We start from the raw sequence: 12,153 nt of genomic DNA on the forward strand, positions 1-12,153 counted from the left end.
CACACATAATTTATGAGCATGTGTGTGTGTGAACTTGGGGTAAAAGCTTATAATAAATGAAACCCGTTTTCAAGAATTGCTGTAATTGGCAATATACAAGAAATTGGGAAATTTATTAGGTAAGATCTCATTTTAAGGAACTGCTCCAGAGACTCCCAAGACTTGCTGAATATGATTCTGCTTTGTTTTTATCTGAAGCCAGCAATCCGTGCTGGTCCCTCAAGCTGTCACTTACAAGCAGCAGAGCCCGAGTCAGCCACAACTTTGAGGTGGACATAGCTAGACCTTGAATTTTAGTGCGCTTCCCCCAAACACTCTTAAATTCAAGCCCAGTTGTATTCGAATAAAAATTAGAACCTTAATGCTTTGAATAGGAAAACCTCAAAGCAACTAGGAAAGCCAAAGGAAGAATAAGAAATGCGCGCAGCTCTCCCCTTGCCCGGTGTGTCCTTCCAGTCAATGTGGTGACTGCTGGGACTTCTCCAGCTCTTGGGGAGCACCAGCCGCGTGGCCAGGTCTGGCTGTCCCTTCCCTGCTCCTCAGGGCCATCCCTGGGACGCTGCCTGAGCTGCAGCCCTCGGCTTCGCACGGTGACTCTCCTCTGCCCGCCCAGGCCTTGCCGTCCCCACAGCCTTCTCCCTGGGGCCACTGAAGGGAAGAACGACCCCACTTCCCTCCTTTGGGGCCCATCCCAGTCAGTGACTTGTTACAGACACGTCACGGGAACTGGGAACACGCGGGTACAGCCAATACCGTGCAATACGGAGCTTCCCTCCGCTGAGAAAATATCTGTAAGGTTTGGTCCAGAGCTGCAGTGCAAAGGAGGTGGTGGAGGTGGAATTAATGGTGGTGGAGAAGGAATTAATTTTTGTATTAATTTTGAATTAATTCCTTCTCCACCACCTTTAATTAAAGGTGGTGGAGAAGGAATTAATTTTGTACTTCTGGCCCACCTGGAAGGGCTCAAAGTCTTGGTTAAAAAAAAAAAAAAAAGTAATTTTTAGCTTAGTTGGGATACAGAGCAGAAAACAGCTGAGGAACTCTTGGGTAGTGTTTTACTCCTCTGCTGGCTTTTCTTCGAAAAATAGGCCTAGAATATCAAGGCCTGGAGCTTTTCAGACCAGCCTACAGATTTGAGATGCATGGAGTCCACAGTGCTGTCCTCTGGTAAAGAGACTAAAGTGTTCACGTTTGGAAAATGAAGAGCTAATCCTCTCAAGATACTGCAGAGAATCTTCATTTCTTTTGAGCATCAGTGGGAGCTCGAGGTCCCCTGCAGCTCACCATGCAGAAAATACACCCTTTGTGCCAAGATCCAGTACAAAGCCTATACATCATTTAAATGCAACTGAAGATTTCAAAATAATGACTCAGTAGGAATTAAGTGATGGATAGGCTTGGTGTTGCGTGGGTTTCACTCTCTGATTTGTAGGTTAATATTAGTGTTATTCATATTCTAATGCAGTATATGAATTTAGCTGGGATTCAGGCTTTGGCATTTCACTGTGCAACGATGGCTTGATGCTTATATTCTGAAAATATTTTAGGTTGGTTTGTTCTTCCTTACCAGACATATTTAAAAAATCTTTTGTTTAGACCTTCAAGACCATTCTGTTTTCTTGAGACATCATCTAGTATGATTGTGGAGAATGTACACTATGGGAGTAGCTGACTAATAGAATAAATGTGGTACATGTGCCAAGGGTGTTATTATCAGTATATATGTGGGGTAACTCGGTTGCTCTTTAGTGCTATGAACGTTTTATTATAGAATATTGTGACTACTTCTGTAAATTGCTCTGAAGTAGAATGCAGCAGCTTTGATGCATTAATTGAAGATACTCGCTGCAGTCCTTACCTTATTGAGAGAGGCAGAGAGGAGGGAAGGGTTGCACGTACCAACTTGTAGAATTTCTCCCCTGTGTAACAGACATGTCAGAATAATGGGAGAATAAGAAGAGATAAGTTTCCGTGCAAAATTAGTGTAGAATTGTGCTCTCTAGATGCAATCGATTGCAGAGCAATGCAGAACTAATAGGAGGCTTCATATGCTTAAGACCTATTAGAAAATCTGCAGCTTTAGCTTTCAATGACAGCTCAATTGATTGTCCTGAAAAAAGTTTTACCAAATCTTGTTAATTTATTCTTTCACAAGCTGCCTATGTGTGCATTAAGTGCGAGAAGCAAAATATGCAAGTAATGTCCATGTCCTGATTAAGTAGCTATTCAAATGTGGGGTGGTGTGGGAACTTAGCCACAGTGGAAGCAGCTACATCCCGGGGAAGGGGGTGGGAGCGGGATGTGTGGTTGGTATTTGAGGTTTTGACATGTGTGCCGTTCCTGCTTTTGCTATAGTAATGTGTGTCAACATTTCTGTAGGTGGGATAGGTGTTTAAGATAAGATTGCACATCCACCTTTAAACATTTAAATAAATTTGACTGGATTCTTATAGGGGCATAACTTCAGCTCACTTTGAATCAAAGTTTTTAAGGCCTTGTTTTATTTTTCCTTGCGCTTTTATAGAAGAACACTAAAACGCACTCAAGTGAAGAAGCTTGGCAAAATCACAGTGCTGTGACAGACATCATCAACTTAGCTATGGCATAGCAGTAATCAGTCTCTAAATGAAGTGTATCTGTCTCTTCTTTTTTTTAAATACACGCTTGGAACATTTGGAGTGATAACTCTGTATAGCAGTCATTACCATCACGGAGAAAGCGTGGTCCTGCCTGCAGGCCCGCTCTAACAGTGCTATGGAGCAGCCTTTACAGATGTGTTCCTCTAGTGAAATCTCAGCTCAGGAAACAGACTGCTAATCTCTCATCTGCTGGAGCCTGTGGTATGCTGAAGGATTAACACGCCTCATGCTAGAGATTAAAAGTAGCGGTAGCCTCTGTTCTTTACCCTCTGAGGTACTCTTTAGCTGATACAGTGGGGACCTATCAGTGGAAAGAGACCAAATAAAGTACAAAAGAGAGGAAGGAAAGCAATTAAATTAAAAGAAAACTGACATGGAGAGTGCTTTAAAACAGGATTTAGTGTCAGAATAAAACAGGCCCGAATGTTTCAATCACTTGGCCACCCTTTGCATGTCACTGATTCTCCAGCATACAGCAGCTGTGATTGTGTGGCCCCTTCTGAGTGCTGCACTGCATTGAGTTTGTGTTGTGAATGGTATTCCAATGTTCTGCGGAAGACGTGGAAATGAACTAATAGTCAAAGCTAAATGTTTTAACTTTATGAAAAATAATTACAGGAGAACCTGAGGATAGCTGTTTAGTACTTTCCTGCCAGTGTGTATGTGCTAGGAACCAAGCACTAGCTTCGGAATTCTTTGATGTGAGAATGTGTTGCCTTCAGAAGTTTATGGCATTATCATGGCTAATAAACAAGGAGAAACTCAAGTGACAGAAATGTCCATATGCCTGGAGGACCAAGTAGAAATGATGCACAGCAGCTACCAGCCCAGGCATTTAAACAGAATTAAATGTCTCCCAATGCGAAGATGAGGCTTTGTCTTCTGGCTCCACTTCTAAAGAGGCGATAAAGAAATATTGTTTAATTTCTGTTAGGATATCATGAAAAACCTGTGATAGATGCCTAGCAGTGTGACACCTGGAGGTTTAGGAGTAATTCTGATGTACTTCTTACTTCAAAATACTCATCTGACTCAATAAGAAGTGTTGGACAGATTAGCTAGCAAGCGTGGCTACAGTGAAATTAATTTGATTGGTTCCAATGCAGGATTTTATTTCAAGCAAAAAAATTCAAGGAGCAGGCCTTAAATTGGTGGTTTACAGGAGAAGAATGTCTTCTATTTGGTCTGTATTAGTGAATGACTATCGATAGGATGAGAGGAAATGGCCTCAAGTTGCACCAGGGGAAGTTTAGATTGGATATTAGGAAAAATTTCTTCACTGAAAGGGTTATCAGGCACTGAAATGGGCTGCCCAGGGAAGTGGTTGAGTCACTATGCCTGCAGGTATTTAAAAGATGTGTAGATGTGGTGGTTAGGGACATGGTTTAGTGGTGGACTTGGCAGTGTTAGGTTTACAGTGGGACTCGATGATCTTAAAGGTCTTTTCCAACCTAAATGATTCTATGATTCTATGCATTCATGAGATCAAAGTTTAGAGACAAGCTGAAGATCTTTCCCTGTTTTAACTTGGCTTGAGAAGATGCTGTTGATCTTAGTGAGGGAAAATGGGATTTTTGTAGAATTGCTTTATTTTGATTTAAATGGAATACAAGTAGAGAAATAAAATAGCACTCAACTAAAGAGAAATTGGACCCTGAACAGCAGAAAACCTCACTTTTATAAAGCTTTCTGCAGTGAGACTCTTTTTGGTGTACTGTTTGAAGGCCCTCAAACCACACAGCTTTTCTTCAAGATATGAATGAATGTTGCTTCCTTAGTGAATGAAGGTACTACTGAAGCCAGCATGATAGACCAAAGGCTTAGGGAAGAAATCATGCTTTGTGCCAGTCTTTGAGTGGTGGAGGGTATGAAAACCAACAGGGAAAGTGTTGCAGATAGGAGCCATGTTGCATATTTCAACAGTATGATGATATTTAGGAAAGGTATTAATGAGTGCCGGACATGACAGCCATGAGTTAGTTGCTTTTTGCTCTGTCTAAAGGAAGTAGTAGGTTTTCCACAGCCACTGAAAGCTTCTTTTCCATGTTTGTTTACTTCTTCTTAAAAAAGAACAGGTATGTTATTATTCTTACCCAGGTATTAAAGGCGCAGGAGCTAAGACTCCTGTATTATTAGGTCATTGTTGGCAGGAAAAATGAAACAGAGATAATGCTATCAGGCACTTTCTGTACAATTCAGGCATCTTACATTGGTTATTAGGGTTATCCAAACATTGTATTATTCTTTGTTGCTGCTGACATTGTCACTAATTAAAACAAATAGTTTAAGATTTGTTTCTACTTTTCTGCTTGGAGAGAAATGGGTTGTTCTCTTCCATTCACCCAAGGCAAAAACCAGCATTTTACTGATTTTGTGCTTTGGTTTCTCTTATTTATTCATTTCACTTGTTTTCCATGGGAACGGTTAGTGTCAGTTGCAGCCTACACCGATGAGAGAAGGGGAGCATACCAAATCTTCTGTGCCGCTACATGTCATTCCTGTCTGTAGTGGACATCTTTAGGTATGGCAGGAGATTTAATGTGGGCATGAACAATTTTAGGAATAACTATACTGTATAAAATGGATCATCTCTGCTTGAAGTCTGAGCACTTCATGGACGTTTGAATTAGTTCTGCTTAAATGCTACTCTTTGCACTGACAAGATAAGAATAAAAGAAGACGTATCTTTCTATGTGATATATAATCTGTGAAATGTTTAACTAAGTTCTGACTGGAGGAGGAACACAACAGCTTGATTTCAGAATGAGTTTTCTTACATAATTAGAAATACCAAATGTGTGCAAAAATCAGAGACAAGCAGTACGTATTCAATATCATTTACGCAGTGTTTTGAAAGCCGGTGGCATTGACAGTACTACTTGCACTGGTCTTCCACAAAGTAGTTTTCTGCATTTTTTACATTCTGTTATTATGCAAAAGACAATTTTTACTTAAAGGCTATTTCAAGCTACAGAGATTATACTCTGATCCACATCCAACCTTCATCTACAGAGTTGGAGGTGTTCAGGTTCATAGTCTTGTCTAGTCTGTTTTTACTGAACTCCTAATTATCCTTCGTCTTCATTGATGACTTCAGTAATACAATAGTGAATGGAATTTTTGACATATTTTGTAATTGACAGAAGACATAGAAAGCTATTCTAAATGACTTCTTAGGAAGAAGACCATAGAATTTGAATTAGCTTGGATTACCTTCTTGTTTGTATGTTTATGAAATGTAAAATATGGAAGCTGAGGACAGGCTATATATATATAAGGCTGTAGACAGCTGCTTGAACTCTTTAGGAAAACTACCACTTGTAGATGTGGTTGAATGACTTGCCGAAGAATCAACTGTGAAAAAAATATGTCTGTTTTATAAATTGCAAAATGGCAACGACAGAATCTGAATGTACTCTGGAGAGGGCTATAGTTATCGTATACAGCCTTGAAAAATTACCTGGTGTTTTTCATTTTTTGTTGGTTGGATTTTTAATACAGAGGTCAGTACTGCCTGGTTAGGCCTGGTGACACACCTGAATATAGAGATCTGAGATAAAAAAGTTATGCCTTTTATAAGACCTCATCAAACTTCCCACCAGTCTGAAAAAATGTAATGGTTAGTCACGTCCAACAGCTAACTGCCATATGGAGCAAGGAATATATTATTGGGAAAATCCTTTCATGAGTGACGATACATTTAGCTTTCTGTAAATCAAAGTAGGATCCAAGATCCTTCTTTCCAGAACAGATGCAGTCCCAGAATGGATGTAATACAACATTCGCTCATGGGCATAGCTGAGATACAGAGAACAGCTAATAACCACCTGCATCCCGGGTAAAGGAGGCAATGCATTTAGAGATACAGATTTGCAAACATTTAATTTACTAATTAAATAAAACTACAAAAACTGCAGTAGGCAAGAGGACAGCCCTGTGTGAAACTTCATTGCAGGAGAAGGACGTAGGGAACTCTATTCAACTAAATGAAGAACTGTAAACAAGTTTATGAGATTAATATGTGGATTTAAATTGCAGTCACTATTTAAATTTCCTATTCCACATCAACAGCATAGCAGGTAACAGCAGGAACTGAGGATCCATAGTTTTGGCAGCATTTGCATCGTAGTCTCAGATGTCATCTCCGTGGAGTATGTTTGTTTCCCATGGTTATGTTTCACAGTAGAGTGAGTAATTTGAAAGTGGAGGCAGCAGTTGTGGAGACTTAACTTGCTACTTATCCAGCAGTCTCCCGTCAAAACACGGGGTTTAGCACAATAAAGTTTGTTCTCTTACTATCTGTGTCAGGCTGTTTGTCAGCGAGGTGTGTTAGCTGAATATAACTATCCAGTCTCCTGTGCTTTCCAGTGTCTGTTTGGTTGAATCACACCATGACTGACACAGAGACACATTAGTGGGAGGATTGTTTATGAGAAAAAGGGAAACAAATTTGACACTTGAGTTTACCAGGAAAGTTGTTGCAGGAGCACAGATGCTCATTGCTGCCGAATACGCACAACCGAGGTCAGGGAAATCTGTCAGGGAAAGCAAAGCAGCCTTGAAGCAATTTTTTTTAACCGTTTGGCAGAGGAGAACACACATGAAATATTGTTACAGCTGAGCAGAGTGTTGTCCTCCTTCCTCTACTCCCTTAGGATTGCCTAATCCCCATTCCTCAAACCAGGCTCTAATGAGACATTGCAGAGCGTGCTCCTCTCCTACCTTCCCCTCTCCTTCATGGGTCCCTCAAGGACCTACAGCTCCTCTTTTCTGGGGGCTGGTGGCAGCGACAGCAGCAGCTGGCTGGGCTTGGACTAAACGTCCCCTTCCGATGTCCTTTCGCTCTCCCTTGCAGTTGTGCTTGCTCCTCTTCCAGGCCAACACTTTTGCTTTTCATGCTTCTGCATGGGGAAGGTGTAGCTGTGGAGCAAGCCTGGTCAGCACGAAAGTACTGACACATGGGGAACCTGGGAAACCTCTTAAGGGTAATTAAAAAATATATGTATTCCTGTGCTGCGGGTATAGGAGGTCCTGTGACAAAAATTGGAAAAGGAGAATTGTTTGGGCTGAGTTGGGCTGTGTGGTTAGATAATAAAGTTCTGGGAGAAGAGTAAAAGAGACAAAGATAATTGGAAGGGAAAAGGATATCACTGAGAAGACTGAAGAAAGGATATAAAAATAATGTACACTGTAAAAGGGTGGGCTTTCAGATATAGCAGTTTCTTGAGTAAAGAGGAGAAAACCATAGGAAGACAGAGAACATGCACAAAAGGAGCAACTATCGGAGGCCTGTGGGGAGAGAGAATGGGGAACTTTGTAACAGGAGAATGCAGAGGAGACTGGAGATCGAAGTCAAGAAAAACAGATTAAAGCAAGAAACCAAACCAGAAAATACATTTTTAAGAACCAGAAGGAGACAGAAAGGGAAAAAGTGGAACCTCCTGCTCCCACCAAACAGAAGGGGAAGTATGCGGTGACAAAGATGAAAGAAAAGATACATATAGTTGCACAGTAGATCGAAAGAATACTTTGATGAAATGGAAATGAAATGAGGGGAAGGAAGTTATACAGTAAATTCATGTTGATAGTGAAACACTGTAAAATCCTTTCTCTGATTTTTCTCTGTGGCTACTAAGTCCTGGAAGAGCTGTGATTCCTGCTCTGTCTGAATGATACTCTTGGGTCTTTCTGTTAGGGAAGATGCTCAAAGGAAGCAGTGCTGTATTTTGGTTGAGTTAAACTATCATTTATCCTTTGTGAAATGTGAAATGCAAAATTAAATGGTAGAGATGTACCATCTGCTGTTGTTTAATATGCGAATAAAAGCTAGCGTGTTTGGGCATCGTTTAAGCCCGTGATAAGAGCGGATAAAATGGAAACGTTATGTTGGCTACACCCAGCAGATCCTTCATTGACCAAAGCATCGCGTTTCTTCCCGTGTCTTAGCGCTGTCGAACGTGATTCCTGTAGGACGATGAGAATTTCCTCCTTGGCAAGGGGGCTGAGTGTTTTATGTCTGTGTTTTTCTCATTCCTTTTAGGGATCTCTTGCTGTCTGTGGCACTTGGCCAGGTACTCTCCCTCCTTATCTGTGGCATTGGTCTCACGAGCAAGTATTTGTCAGAAGATTTCCATGCCAACACACCTGTTTTTCAGAGTTTCCTCAATTATATCCTTCTATTCTTGGTCTACACAACGACACTGGCTGTCAGACAAGGTAAGTGCCTCTCTGAAACTGTTTTGTAGAAAACAGCGAGGATAAAGGCTTTTGCAGAACAACAGCAAGCCATGTGATTTAGACACATATCCCATTAACATTTGTCACATATTTACGTTATCTAGTAATACATATTGGATGAACTGAAAAAAACCCAACAAATCTTAATTAGCAAAGAATGAATCAGTAGATATCGATTTGTACCACCATCAGAGGACAGTGGTACAAAAAGCAAAGCAAAAAGAAACATCAATACTTTTCACTTCCTAACTGTTTTCATGGGAATGCTCCTCTTACACCTGCCTTGCTGCCACCACAACCACACACGCAGGGTTCGCTTTGGATTTGACTGCATGTCTTACTTGGAAATATTAGTATGCTTTACATCTTACGTAGCCTAAGGAGAGCTCAGATGCAAGCAAAGAAGAGCTTGCTAGTTCTAGTTGCTGATCGAGGCAATTCAATAGTTCACCTATTGTTAGAAAAAAACAGCAGCCAATTTTTAACCATTGGGAAGCAGTAGATAAAGGGAGGGAATTCGAGGTGCTGTCTCACTGGGGTGCTGCGTGGACAGAGCAGCTCTACAGTCCTGCCACTGCTTTGCGACGGGGCCTGTGTAACCAGTCTGACCTTCAAAGTGAGAAATCCATTATAGTATGCTTTGGTACTGTGTATCAAATGATCCTCTGTCTGATAGTCTGTATATAATATAGGGGGGTTGTGCCTTTCCTGCCCATCCTCTGTTCTTTGGGATTTCATATCCAGATGAGGTGTGGGAGGTGAATGCGTTTAAGTACATTTCTCACCCACTCTTTTTTTGGTAATCGTTTTATTTATTCACCTTCACAGAACACGTGGATTAGAAGCAAAATAAAAGAGCAAAAATATCATGTGCTTTCCTGACTCGGCTCTCCTGACATAAAGAGGGAAGGGCTCTATGGAGGGAAAGAACTACAAAATGTATTAGGCCGTGGTACATTTATCAGCATACTGAGAAGTTCACGTTTTCTTACAGGAACAAATATTTTTGGATCGTTCTTTGATGTCACATCTGTTAATGATCTGGGAGCAACCCTGAAGCTTAAGTTCTTCCCTCATAGTACAGTCTTGTGACACAATACACAATTGTTCCAAAACAGCAAGGACTTAATTTCCGTGCAAAAAAAGAACAGTCAAAAATATACCGCTGTGCTCCAGCACAAAGTGCTTAAATGTATTACAACTTAAGTTTTATAAACCTTGGTCTCCATTGACATTTTTCAGAAGTGATGAAGGCCAATCTGCAGAGGAAGTGTCAGCTCTTATATAAGGAGAGATTGCTCAGGCAGCGTTTCGATGTCTTGGTATTTCAGTTTGTGTAGGGGGAAACATCACCACATGCTTTGCTCTGCAAAAGGTTTAAAACTTGTATTAGTAGCATCTTTCTGGAGAACTGTGTTTAAAAATAATTCTTCTGTGTGTAGGATTGCCTAGGTGTTCACAAGTTCTGTCCCAGAAATGTCCTTCTTGGGACTGATTTAGATACTGTGGAAGCCAAGTCCCTATGACTTTTAAATAGATTTTACTGTTTTGAAGATGCTAGCTTGTGACAGGATATATGGGCCAGCACACTGCTGTGCATTACAGGGGTTTATTTAGAATAATGTTTGACACCTGGTATATATCGACATTTCAAAAATGCTGTCAAGCACTCTGTTTTACACATATAAAAATATGTACTAAAACTGTACTTTATTTTTATAAATAATTTTCTGACTTTGTTTAAAAATGTAGTGGTGGACTAAAGAGAGTTTGTCAGAGCTATCTGTTGTGCCAGTAAGCCAGGTTTGGGAAGGGAATAGGGAAAGTGTTAGGGATATGTGAAAAATATTTTCTGGACAAGTGAGAAGGGTTGGGGAAGGTGTTTGAACAGGCCTGCTGTTGAATATGGACCATACAAACAACGTAAAGCGTACCAATGGAATACCAATGGAATAGTCTGGAAAAGGAGCTGTCAAAAAAAGAAAGATGGCTTGGTCCAAAAAAATCCAGAACAGAATTGGCTACAGAAGCAAGGACAGCGGTGATGCAGGCACTCAGCATAACATTCCTGCTGGATGGTATAGCACTACACAGCCAGCTCATTTACTCGGCACTTAATATGGCCAAGTGATTGAGCCTGACATTGTCTTTTTGCTTGTGTATTTATTCAAATTCATTATCTGTGTTTGTTCCACTAAGGCAGTTTTTCTAGCAGCTCTAATCGTTTGGCTTCGTTGACAGATGGAAATCACATAATAATGATATTAATTTTATATGGGAAGATTCTGTTCCGAGTGCTGAGAACATCAGAAGGCTTTTTTATCAAATGTGGTTCTCCTACTCTATGCAAGATTTAAGATTCTTTAAATTATCCTCTTTCTCCTTCAGAAATCAAACCATCTAAGTTGGCTGGTTGTCAAAAATAACTGCATCCCTTTGTCTTTTTCTTTGCTTGCTTTCTTAATCTCTGGGGTTTTTGCAGGAATGTACAGGCTAAGGAGGTGTCACTTGAGGTGGCCAAAAAAACCCTTACTTCACTGCAGACTGAAAACTATAATTTCCTGAGACATTAGGAACTCCTCTTTCTTTAGAAGCTTCTCTCAAATTTTGATTTACTGTGGATCCCCTTTGACTTAGCCTTCCCTCGCTGTTCGTCTTCTCACCCCATATAAACTCCCTGAGTGATAATGAAAAGGTAGAATTTGCACTGGTCTCTGAAAATCATCATTAGCAGATGATTAAAGCTCCTGATTCCTGAGCTCTTCTGACTAAAGCCTTCTGCAGTGAATGCCCAGCTTCCAGCAGCTAAAGTTAGTCCATGGGCACCAGCAGCTTCCACTACATTTTTAAATAGTGGATCAAGATTTTTTTTCCAAAATAATTTTATCACAGCCCTTGAGTAGGTGCAAAGATTAGGACTACCACCTTGCAATGAATGCACGTCATCAGTGTAGAAGATGCACAAGTCCTGCAGGTGCCAGAATCTCTGAGGACTTTTAAGCTTCATTCCCATGGTGAAAAAAAAAAAAAGAGGAAAAGCTTGTCCTGTAGCTCTAGATGGGGAACCAGTTTGAAGGCAGTAAAAGTGGACTCAACAGTTTTAAGCGGTGAAATCCATATGAGTAAGGCTTTTCATCATTGTTGCAATTTTGTTCTCATGACCAGAAATAAAAAGTGACAGAGCTGTTAAAGGAGGTCTGTTCTTGTGAGATTTTCATATGAGCCTTAAACTGTGGATACTACTCAGGTAGAGGGCATGAAAAGGGAAAGAATTTGA

The 12,153-nt window shown here is 40.6% G+C and overlaps 1 protein-coding gene across 1 annotated transcript in view; it reads left to right on the plus strand.

Annotated features, from left to right (window-relative positions):
- Positions 1–12,153, plus strand: part of SLC35F1 (solute carrier family 35 member F1) — a 263,621-nt gene that overhangs the window by 136,121 nt on the left and 115,347 nt on the right. Inside the window, exon 2 of the mRNA XM_072857893.1 lies at positions 8,680–8,855. Within this exon, the coding sequence (XP_072713994.1) occupies positions 8,680–8,855 (176 nt within the window). The remainder of the gene's footprint in view (positions 1–8,679; positions 8,856–12,153) is intronic.

This window comes from Ciconia boyciana, chromosome 3, assembly GCF_034638445.1.
Source record: "Ciconia boyciana chromosome 3, ASM3463844v1, whole genome shotgun sequence".
Lineage (NCBI taxonomy): Eukaryota > Metazoa > Chordata > Aves > Ciconiiformes > Ciconiidae > Ciconia > Ciconia boyciana.